The sequence below is a fragment of the Diadema setosum genome, chromosome 19, assembly GCF_964275005.1.
Source record: "Diadema setosum chromosome 19, eeDiaSeto1, whole genome shotgun sequence".
Lineage (NCBI taxonomy): Eukaryota > Metazoa > Echinodermata > Echinoidea > Diadematoida > Diadematidae > Diadema > Diadema setosum.
Window position 1 is genome coordinate 17483580 of NC_092703.1, and position 12367 is coordinate 17495946.

At 39.3% G+C, this 12367-nt stretch overlaps 1 protein-coding gene across 1 annotated transcript in view; it reads right to left on the reverse strand.

Moving 5' to 3' along the window:
* Positions 1 to 12367, reverse strand: part of LOC140242761 (cilia- and flagella-associated protein 47-like) — a 55952-nt gene that overhangs the window by 22134 nt on the left and 21451 nt on the right. Inside the window, exons 18-29 of the mRNA XM_072322520.1 lie at positions 11695 to 11817; positions 10862 to 11071; positions 10215 to 10365; positions 9251 to 9592; positions 8311 to 8544; positions 7422 to 7620; positions 6887 to 7108; positions 6039 to 6313; positions 5512 to 5761; positions 4774 to 5004; positions 4116 to 4341; positions 1081 to 1273 (exon numbers count right to left, since the gene is read on the reverse strand). Coding sequence (XP_072178621.1) covers positions 1081 to 1273; positions 4116 to 4341; positions 4774 to 5004; positions 5512 to 5761; positions 6039 to 6313; positions 6887 to 7108; positions 7422 to 7620; positions 8311 to 8544; positions 9251 to 9592; positions 10215 to 10365; positions 10862 to 11071; positions 11695 to 11817 — 2656 coding nt within the window. The remainder of the gene's footprint in view (positions 1 to 1080; positions 1274 to 4115; positions 4342 to 4773; positions 5005 to 5511; positions 5762 to 6038; positions 6314 to 6886; positions 7109 to 7421; positions 7621 to 8310; positions 8545 to 9250; positions 9593 to 10214; positions 10366 to 10861; positions 11072 to 11694; positions 11818 to 12367) is intronic.

A 12367-nucleotide genomic window follows, 5' to 3' on the forward strand; every position in this document is an offset into this window, starting at 1 on the left:
GAAGGAAGTCATCTGAAGACATGTCATGCTAATTGAACAAAATGAATGAAGAGCTTCAAAGGAATTAAAATTTGAACAAAGTCAGACAAATGTAATAAAGTTTTGGCTGTATTAACATCAATTAATCATCTAATGTGAGCAAAGTTTCACTAATAACAAATCTTATCACAGGAAAAATGTCTCAATGATTTTGTTGCATATTAATCACTAATAATATGTTCTTTCACACCATTCATAGCCATGGCACTGAAGTCTGGAATTCACTGAATTCAGTTTACCAGGCCATTACCTTAGCATAAACAGAGTACGGAGAGCTGCACAAATACCATAGTGACAAGAAGAACAAAACTGGTATTTTAGCTCACTCTTTGATGATCTGGCAACTTTCAAAGAGTTAATCACAACTTCTCTCTTTTCTTGTCTTTTTTTTGGGGGGCCATTTGTCTGATTTTGTTAAGACTTTCTCTGTGTTACTGTCATTCTTCCAAATTATCATCTCATGAGTTCATTTCCCTTTGAAGACTTAACACAGATGAGACGATTAATTCTCAAACATGAGTTGAAATATTTCAGAATAAGTAGTCACATGCTGGACAAAACACACATGAATCAATGTCATTTTAAATTTAGTAAGAAGATGTGACAAATTACTGTAATGAAAGAAAAACTGCACACATAAGAACTGTTACACTTAATATTACACTCGTTCTGTGTCTTTCTTAGAAGTGGTACAGTGCTATTTGTCGTCACACACAACTACACCTATGATATAACCAAACTTTACTTTGGTGATATCCTCAAATTTCTGTTCATTTTTTGTTATTCTTTCTCCCTTCACAGGCAGGGTTTGAGGCCTTGTCTCTGAAACACTGAGAATGTGTGGCGATTTGGAATTTGAGATGCATTGTACATGCAATCATATTTTTATTCTTGGGCATGACTGAACATACAAGGTTTCATAATCAAATTCATATCCAAATCATTTGATTAATCAATATGTACAGAGACTACCGACACTTGTTAAAAAATAGCAAAGAAAGTCAACTGCGTAAAGAAAAACAACATTAAAAGATGCCTTACCTTTGTCACAGTTGCTCCAGATCTTGTGACGCTGCTGCTCATAGTGGTGGTTGAGCCAGGAAAGCAAGATACGTTCTGCTACAGAGTAGATATTACTGCAAAGTGGATCTGGATTGATAGAGGGCAGGCTGACACCCCCGGGGCATGGCAGGCCACGGAACTGACGTGGTGTAATGCGGGCCAGAACAAGTACCTGAGAATATTACAGTAACACAATGAATGAAAAAACACACACTGCATGATTTCATTTCTATCACGAGATGAAATATGATGCAACACATCAGTGCAAACAACATATTGTAAGATACATGCTAGAGATAGCAGAGTGAAGTGCTGTCCTAGTCTTGTGATTACAAGAAAGTGAGATCTTGTCTCTGAACCTTGAACAATAAGATGCATTACAATGTGCATCACATTCATGACACTCAACTGATTTTCAGTTTGAACCATTTCTCATGTTAGTGTTACATATTTGTTCATCTCATTTTTAATCTTGCATTCTATATCCTCTCTGATATATCTGCAAATATGCTGGCAACAACATGAGAGAACATTTGCATTCAATAAATCTCAGCAAATCCACAGCATCTCAGGAACATTTTTCATTAAACATATGTGACTGTGCTCTAGTTAGGTGATCCGAGTATCCTTCGGATCACCTTCTGTATCTGTACGGATTCTTTTTCCTTCTTTATTTCTGGACAAAATTTGTGTAGAGATTAGCTCAAAAAGTCCTCTTCCTATCAATGTCAAAATTATACCATATATGTATCATGTCCCAAAGACGACGGGTCAAGTAAAATCGAAGTGATCAGTCGACCGTGACGTCACTATGACGTCATTATATGAAAACACATTTTCAATCATATCTCATTAATGGAATGGAATTTTTCAATGAAATTTACGTCACGTAAATTTCAATTCAAGGGAATTCTACTCATGTTTTCAAAATTCATCGCATCGTTAAAACGTGCGCGTACGCGCGCGTTGAAATATTTGTATGCTCCAATCGCGCTCAAATTTTTTTTGCATACGTTTCAGACCATTTGGAGCATTTTTTGAAAAATTGAAAAAATCGGACGGACGCGTACGCGCACGCACATATACGCACGCACAGCTCATATACAATAGAAATTTCCCGTTTTTTCACTTTGATCGGATGTCTGAAATGTCAAGGAATATTTCTACCAAGTTTCAAGTCGATCCGACTCAATATGACGTCATACAGGCCCGTCAAAGTTGAAATTCCGCGCGCGCGTCAATGGCGATATACAGTGCAACTATGCAAAAAAACCGCCAATTTTAAATCCGATTTTACTCGTCAGGATGGACGGTGACCCCCCATTTTCTTTACATATTCTGAAAGCTGATGAGTTGTACATGTCAATTCATGGGTTGGCGATGCTGAAAAAATGACCAAAAGATAATAGATTTCTTAATAAAATAAAAAAAGTAAATTTTCAAAATGACGTCACCAAATTTCAAGTTCACTCGAGCGTATCTCACTTATCCTTCGTTAATTTTCTCCCAGATTTCAGTATGTTGTAGCTTATTTAATGTTCTTTTAAAAGTGTCTTACAAAATTTTGACTGGATGACGTTATCACCTCGTAAAAACGGATTGAAAGTAATGTTGTCAAATTTCACCAGTTTACGTGTTATCTCTATGGGAGTGCAGTTTTTCTTGGAATGAAAATTGACATGACTACCTTTATCGAGCACTAGCTCACTTACACTACGGTGAATTTCTCCCAGATTTTAATATGTTGTAGCTGAGACTTTGGGCTATCGTAAGTGTGTCCTCCATTTTTTCATACGATGTCGTGATCACATTAAAAAACTTGGTTGAAATTAAAGCTTATCTTCGATGTATTGAGATGTTTCTTTCTTTCTGCAACTTTCTTTCCAATAAGTCAAGAAAAACAGCCCCTATCACCCCCAAATTTTGCACATGTTTAGTTCATGTCATGTACATTATTTCATAAAATAACAACTTCTTGATCAGACACCATCTTCGGTATGTAAATTAGGGTCAAAGGTCATAAATGTTTCATCCTGTATCTTGGTGAATACATGTTCTATCTCTCCCATATTTTGCACACGTAAAGACCATGTTACAAGAATCATTTCACAAAATAACTACTTTGTGCTCAGATGCCATCTTGTCTGTGCAAAGTGGGGTCAAATGTCATATGTACTTCTTTCTCTATCTTTGTTATGACGTGTTATCTCTATGGGAGTGCAGTTTTTTCTGCAAATGAAAATTGACATGACTATCTTTTTCGAGCACTAGCTCACTGAATTTCTCCCTGATTTTAATATGTTGTAGCTGAGACTTTGCACTATCATTACTTACACACTGTTTTTTCATACTATGTCGGGATCACGTTAAAAAAAACTTGGTTGCAATTAAAGCTTATCTTCGATGTATTGAGATTTTCTTTCTTTCTTCAACTTTCTTTGCAATAACTCAAGAAAAACAGCCCCTATCACCCCCATATTTTGCACATGTTTAGTTCATGTCACGTACATTATTTCATAAAATAACAACTACTTGATCGGACACCATCTTGGGTATGTAAATTAGGGTCAAATGTCATAAATGTTTCATCCTGTATCTTGGTGAATACATGTCCTATCTTTCCCACATTTTGCACACGCAAAGACCATGTTACAAGGATCATTTCACAAAATCACCACTTTTTGCTCAGATACCATCTTGGCTGTGGAAAGTGGGGTCAAAGGTCAAATATACTTCATTCTGTATCTTCGTTAGTGTATACGGAATTCGGTACCAAAGATGGCAGGTCTGACTCCCTTTTCTAAATGAGAATCCAAACATCACACGGCAAATATCCCCTAAACGCAGATGAAACATTTATGGCCATGCCTATTGGGATCAGGATTTGAATCGTTGATTTCCAAATAGATCGGATCACCTAATTTGTCAGTGTTGAAAAATTCCAAGTCTAGTAACATTTGAAAATGTAGTGATTATTGTTGTGGTCAAGCATTGTTGCCAAGGTAACTCCTCACCTTGATGGTCTGCAGGAGGAGGTCTGTCCAAGCCCGTTTGGAGACAGACTCAAAGAGTGTCTCATCCAGGGGCTCCTCCTCAATCGTGATGGCAACAGTGGACTTCCCTTCTTGCATTGCCTTCTTCTTCTCTCGCACTTGCTCCTGCAGTTTCATCCATCTCTGGTAGTCCTGGGGCTCAAAGAGGTACTCTGGCTTGATGCCTGCCACACCCGCTCCCTGACTCCTAGGAGGTTAAGGGGGAATGGGGATGGATTGAATCAAGGTAAATTTACCATCAAAAGGACTAGACTTAAACTATGCTAGAGTATTCATTAATGAGGACTAATGACCAAAACAACAAATCAGGGGTAAACTTTTGCAGGGCTTACGTGTAGCTACAATGGAAGTGATTTGATACAGTAAAAACAAGATTAGCAGCTAGAACTTCTCGAGTTAGGATTAATCATAGGCCTAAATCAACAATAAAATGCAAAAATGATCACCATACAACCAATTTCTGAATTGACAAATACACAAACGAATGGCAAACAATATCTTGACACCTACATATCCCAACTGTGATCCAAATCTGGATCACAACACATACCTAACGATTTAATCGAAATTACATGAGGGAAAACCAGGAATTGTTGCTACTAAAGCTGGCAGGACATACCTCAAGAAGGTGAGGAGTGTGGAGTGTTGCCAGTGGAGCTGCAGAACCTTTTCAGTAGGGTCTGCTGGGAGGGCCTGATTGATGGGAATTCCTGGCACCAGGCGCCCACTGAGGTGGGCCATCAGGTCATAGACTGTCTTGGTATAGCTGCGCTTCTGGTTGTTGGATGCTGGTGAGCTCTGGCTGGACTTGTCCCGAGCTGCCTCTGCAGCGGAACCCTTGGATACACCACTGAGGTGAAGTGAATGACATATGAATAGTGTGTGACTAATCAATGATGAATATCAAAGTATTGGTGTGCTCCCTTCAAACATTAAAACTTTGATTGGCATACTAATATTTTCATTTGTACAGACAAAAAAAAAAAAAGAAAGATACATAATTGATGGTAGAGTTCAGTGAAAAGCTGAAAGTTCTTGACAAACATCTTGCTTGTTGACTTGGAAATACAAATGATTTTATGAATTTACGGGGCTGGTTTTCCTCCTTGGTGAAGTGAATTCTTTCATGTGCATGAGAGAAAAAGAGTAATTTTGTTGACAAAAAGAGAACTCATCTTACATTACACAAGAGAGTGCATGTGATAGTGTAATACAATCCCATGAAAGAATGGTATTTCGCAAATATGACATACCTGACCATTCACTGCAAATTAGGAGACCAGACGAGGTCTCATGAAACAGCACTCTATATAAGCATTGTACTTATGCATTGCATTGAGAGCATCAAGTTGCTCACCTGCGCAGCCCTTCTGGGAGAGACACAGGGAATGGTCCTCCAGACCAGCCATGCAGGGTGATCCAGCGCTGCACAGCCATCAGCACCTCAGAGTGGAAGATGCCTTCTTCAGAGTCCTCATTTGGGAATGCTGCCGAGCCCAGAGAGCGTGAGGCCAGTCCCATGCGGGAGTCATCATAGGGGAGGGCAGAGTGGCTGTAGTTGACACGGTTCACTGCACCATCACGTGGGGTACTGCGGTATGTGGACTCTACAAGGTGTGGGATGGGGTGAGTGGGGAGGAAGAAGAAATGTGAGTGTTGGTATGCTGCAAAGGTCTCACCTGTATTTAACATATTTGTAAGTCACACTAACAGCCAACAAATTACAATGAACCACTACTTGAGGGATAAGATGCTATCACAGAAGGTTACAATGTTACATAGCTAAAGATTCATGGGACATGCCGTCAAGACAAAGCTCAAAGGGAGCGTACATCAAAGCCGCCAGTTTAATTGTTGCCTTCAGTAAATCATTGTCCAATATACCTGTGATACTCTCTGTGTCCTCATAGGTGGATGTAGTGGCACCAAAACGTGAGCTAGTGCTGGTACTGGTGTGGGTCGAAGGTCGGCTCGGTGATTCGACAGGCATAATGACAGCCTCACCCATGTTGCTCACAGTTTCATGGGAGGCAGTTTTGTGGCCTCTGAGGCTGTGCCCCTGTTCAGTAACAATCTGGAAGTCAGTACGATGCTTGGCCACAAAGGGGTAGGCAACCAGGAGGCAGTTATCCGCCGTGGCAGTGACAGGTATGGAGAATCTGTTGGCATATTGCAAGGTTTGAGTGAGATAATGACTCTCTCAAATTATATTCTAAGAATAAGTGGATGTCATTATTTATTTTCCCTGCAAACATGCATCATTGCCTAGTTAGCAATATAAACATGCAAACTGATGAAATTCTTGTGTCACAATATTTCTGTGGCAACAAATTAACAAATTGCCCTATATTAAGGTAAATAAGTACCAAATTAATCAGTGTTTAGTAGAAGCCATGATGAAAAAAAAAAACAATCATGGGCATCAGTTGCAATAGAAACATATAATAGTGGACAGATTCCCTTCAGTTGTGCAGTAATGACATAATGGTTCTGCGCAGGAAGCTGGTATTCAATGGAGAGCAAATCCAATGAGTATTGTGAACTCAACTGAGATTTATGCATTGTGGCAGACATGCCAGGACACTCATGAAACATGTTTCATTAACCCTTCTGAGAGAAAAATCACTGTCAGATATAAAATGTAAATTATTTCAATATTCATTGAACTTTTGCTAATTTGCACTGCTTTTCAGCCAATGCAACATAAGATCCCTTCATTGGGCTGTATGTACCTGCTTCCAACAGTGTCCACAAACTTGATGGGCTTGGTGAAGGAGACAGGCTTGGAGGAGCAGAAGGTCACTTTACACTTGAGGACAAACGGCTCTTTGTGACCCTCATCTGCACTGCAGGGCTGGATGGTCTGACCATCGGGGAAGGTCACACTAAGGACAGACATCTTGCTGCCATCGTCAACCTCAACCTCTGGGAGCTCAACGTCAATGACAGTCTCCCTATTAGAAGAAAGAAAATGAGTGCAATGCCAATTTTAGAACAAATAGTCTACAATAACCTCACAGTGGACAGTGGCAAACAGATGCTAAAAAAAAAAAACATTACTAAATGTAAAGAATACATGGCTTTTAACAAATACACAATGCAATTTTATTTTACCTTAATCAAGTTACATTATTCAAAGTGATCTCTTCAGACGTAAATTCAATAATACTGATTGAGCCAAAGTTTTCAGTAAGCTGTTGATTTTCATTCCAACATGTCTGATATCTCGACTATGGCAACAGAAATATACAAAGGCTGTATACATACTTCCTGAAACCTGCTGCCCGGATGGTGAAATCTGCAGAGACCTTCGTTGAGAGAGGAACCGGGGTCAGCACAATGGCCAAGGGGTCAAAGGTCAGCTGTGGGGACTTGAGGATGCCATGTACGTTGAGGTACTGATATGGTCTATCTGTGGCCCCATCTAGGATGATAGGCACCTTGGCCTGGAATTCACCTGGTTCCTCTGTGGTATAAAATGATGAATGTTGTTGAATGTGAAGGAATGACAACAATAAATGTTATTGCTCACATTTAGATTTAGATGACAGAATGGATTTATTGTACAGATATCTCCTGATGACATGAAGTAGATTAAACACTTGATATCAAAACACTCAAATTGGAGTCATTGATATTTCTTTGGGAAGAGCAGCTCCTCATACAAAATACACTCTTCAGTACTTCACGAGTTACTGCTTTACTGTATAAAATCTGAAGTACTACAGTTATTATGACTGGTTTCACATTGTGTGAACTGAGAAGCAGGTAATAGTCATCTTTCTTCTCGTGATGTCATCTTATGTATACTTTCCTTCTCCCCTGCATGCCCTGCAGATTTCATCTGCAGATTGTATGTGGCAAAGGAAAACACTTTTGTCATATTCAAGATTGACCTCCCCCAAGGTTTTAGAATAATTTGGAAATAAAGATTTCCCTTTATTCTTTTGATTAAATTTATTGTTTTAGATTCATTTGACTGTCAAGTGCAAATACATGAAGTAAATATGGTATCTTCTGAAAAAAGATTACAAAATTAAGTTATAATGAGCTGCTCTCTGTTAGAGATCTTAATGAAGGAAATGACCTTTAAGATATCATGTCGGTAACACTTTTAAAGCCATGTTAACACCACACAAAGTTATTAAGATCTCACCTGGACAGAACATGCATCCCAGTGTGTAGACCTCTCCTGTTTCCAAAGTCTCTTTCACCTCTTGGCGACCTTTTTCAAAGGTCAAGAAGGGCACACCATTGGAACGGACAAAGCGGAAGATGCCTTCCTCCATGGCCTTGCCACAGGAGCGCAGGTCCAGGGCCCACTCCAGTCGCTTGGTGCTGTTGTTGACCAGCATGATGGACTGGCTCTGCTGAGTACTGCTGGATAGACCTGGTCCACATGAGACATGTCCAAGGGAACAAGAATATAATGAGGGGTTCTTTGGAACTGGGTTTGAGGATGATTAATTGCAGAAGAAGGAAGTCCTACTAAACATAAGCCAAACTTTTAAGTGAACGATCAACCAGTCAGTTTTAATCATACATGTTAAGCGGCTACATGGGTAATTCTGTTGTGGCACAAGGGTAGGAAATATAATTGTATGCACAGATACTTTAAACAGTTCAAAATAAGAAGCATACAGAGTGAAAAAAATGAAACTGATGAAACATAATCCATGAAGTTTTATGGCAAGGTAGATTAACTGAAGCTGTGTCATAAATGCAGAAAAAATGGCACGATAACGGAGCATACTACTAAGTAGACGTATGAATAAATAACTATATGAAAATAAATACATACATGTATCAAAAATACATGTATCAAAACCTGCATACAGTGATTACAACAAAAGATAGAAAAAAAAATTGGAAAGACCACTTGTCTAATATTTCTTGTACAACAAATCTGTTAATACAAGTAATGATTTTGCTGCCATGTTGTTGTCCCTTGAACTGCTTCTGTAAAGGATCATTGTATACCTCTACTTCTTCTGCTTTGATGTTTGATTCCTTGAAGAGTATACAGATGCACAAATTACATTTCAAGACTAGGTTTAAAAGGTAGATATGATGAATAATAGCCAAAAGATACACACCCATTTCCAGGTAACCTGACGGCAGGGTAAAGTGGAGGTCTGTGTCGGACACTTGAAGGGGTTGCCGCAGAGCGGTGGCAATGATCCGCCGCTTTGGGGTAGACACCATCACCACCACAGGACGGGGTGCAATGATGTGCTGGATGCTCTTTGAGGAGGGGGCAGGTGTTGGTGGAAAGGGGGTGGACTCTGGTGTGGGAGCCTCAGTCTGGTTGATGCTGACAGGGATGATGAAGTCATAGGATGCCACCTCAGTAGGCTGGAACTTTAGCTGGCAGTCAATGGTCTGCTCTCCACCAACTGTCACCTTAAACACGCCTGGGTTCATTGTGTCTTCAGATTCTGAGTATTAAGAGAGATAGACAACAGTATTTTACAACAGTGAATATACAATAATATAAAATAACAGTTTGTGTGTGGGGACAGGGAGGGGCATTGGGTGATAGGACTCTAGAAAATAGAATAATAAGGACACAATATTTGTAATTCCATGTCCTACTGTATAAAAGAAGTCCTATGAGTAATATTTGTTCATGAGTATTTTCTCTTTTCATAATGGAAAATGAAAGGTAAACCAGAGAACTAATCAGTTAGGAAATGGCTCAATGGCCAGGAAATTTTTTCTAGATGGAATGTAAGCCTTTGTTTTTCAGTCATAACATCCCACACGGTCCATGGAGGTGTCTCCACTGTCTACACTATCATTTTGATCACCTAAGTGATCTAACCAAACATACAAAAAAAAATCATTAATTGGACTGAAATACTTCTTTTCTCAGGACTTTAATACTTTTTCCCTACACAATGACAAAAAAAGAGGGAATTGAGAAATTGCATTTCAATATCATTGTCTTTAATCACTCTGTATGTTTTGCCTCATGGAATAATCACTGTCCTTGAGTTAATCAATCATAACTTACAGGTTAGATCAGCATTTCAAGTGAAAAGCTGGAGCATTTCTCACCTTCCATGACATCAGCATCAAACTTGAGAGAGAAGTCCCTGAAGCGGGAGAGGTCAAAGACAACCTTGGCTCTGGTCCGCACCCGATTCACCAGTTTAAAGGGAATGGTCAGGTTAGAGCCACAGTACACACCACCAAGCTGGAATGATGGCTGTTCAGAAAGAAAATGGAGGTAAATTTTGAGAGATGCCAGTCCTATTAGAAACTCTTGAACCACAGACAAAAAAAGAAAAAAAATCCTGAGAAACAGCAAAATGAACTCTTTCCTAATTTTTACATGTCGTCAAATTTTACCTACAACATAAATGATATAGGCCTAGTTATACAAAAGGCCTGTATTTTATAAAAGCAACAAAACAAAAACAATGAAAAAAAAATGACAAAACCTGGATAGATATTCTTCAAAATCAGAATAAGGTGTGTTGATTTACTAAGTCTTCTCTTCCAGTGTAGATTCTAGTTTCAACAAATCCTTAGTTCCTTTTGTTTTTTTGAGTAGAGTCAATGTGTACTGTATAAGGTTTGGGAGCATACTCAAACCTCCTAAAAACTTCTTTACTCTTGTTTGGGTCAAACATCAATATTAATATAGCCAAGAGATATGTAATGCATTGTTTATGAAAGGCAAAAAGGAAGAAATAAAGTACCATATCAATGTCGACAAGAGGTGGCTCCACTGTACCACCCATCCTGAGGTCAATGGTCTTCCAGCCCCTAATGGCCACCTCCAGCCGGGTGTCAAACTTCATGACAGCACTTGGAGTTAGATGTATCTTTAGCTCTGTTGTCCCGCCCACAGGCACCACGCCTTGGACTGGGGACACACTGAGGCCAGGAACTGGGTTGGGGTCTACCACCTAGTTTCAGAGACAAAACAAAGTTTAGTGAGGAATGTGATGTGTAAATGTCAAGGAAAGTATAGAAACATTGACAGGGAACAACATCAAGGCCAATTCAATGGATTTACAGTCAATCACTAAACCAGCAACAAGCTACAACAGGTGGAATCATACAGCTCTCTTGCATGACAAAGACATAAGTGGATGGTGATTATACAATTCACTTATGTGCACTTCTTTTTTTTTTCTGTTTTGGGGTTACAAAATTTGGCAACATTAAGGGAGTCCAGTTTGACATATCTCAAAGCTCAATTGATTGTAATAAGACAGTGTTCCTCCCATTCCTTCAAGCTACCAAATAGTCCAAACACAAGTATGCCTAGTGTAATTGTTTGTGTGTTTTTTAATAAGTGTGATCACCAATACACTCCTTCTTAACAAGTAGCAAACTCCTCTTTCTACCAGATATCAGTTCAGAGTTGTATTTTTCCGTCGAGTTCTCTGTGGCAGCTCTTTCAAAAATACTGGTGCATCTCATTGAAGAAGATCGGTGACAACCATGCATATTCATGCATGTGCATGCACTCTTTAAGATGCAGGGGTAGAATTATCATCAGGCCACAGTGGATGTATCTTCTCACCTGGAAATAGGCATGGTTGTTGCTGTTATTGTGCAGCACAGCTGTCCTAGTGGTGGTCAGATGAAGAGGAACTTGACCAAATAAAACTCTCCTCTCCATGAACATCACTTGAGTTGGCCCCAGCTGTCGGAAGAAAATAGAGATATGTGAAGTTGACTACAGCAGCTGCTACATTTTAACACATTTGGAGTAATATTTCACAAAGAAAATATACACAAACATTATACAGGTCTAACGTAATAATCTTGAGGCATTGTTTCATTTACTCTTGACAAGGTATTACGTATTCACCATATTTTGGGGTAGTTTGAATTGATGACTTTCCCATAGGTGACTGCCCTCTTGGTATGTTCTCTAGTGGCATGTGACAAGAAAAGCTTACAGAGCTATGTCTGTAGGATCAATATACTGCATTATTCACTTCATTGTGCAGTCTGTTTCTTATGGCCACTCAAACATTTTGTGCACATTGCACATTTCCTTAACAAACAAGAAATAGTCATAATCTGAGGCCAAAAAAGGAGTAGTCTAAAGTGGTGTTAGTTTCAAATGTTCTGACCTTTTTACCATGGAGTTCTAGCACATGTATGAGTTGTAAACATTACATTGAGGTGAATAACAAGGCAAGTGCCATAATGTGTCTCGCCCATTCGCGTACAAGAAATTGTACGCC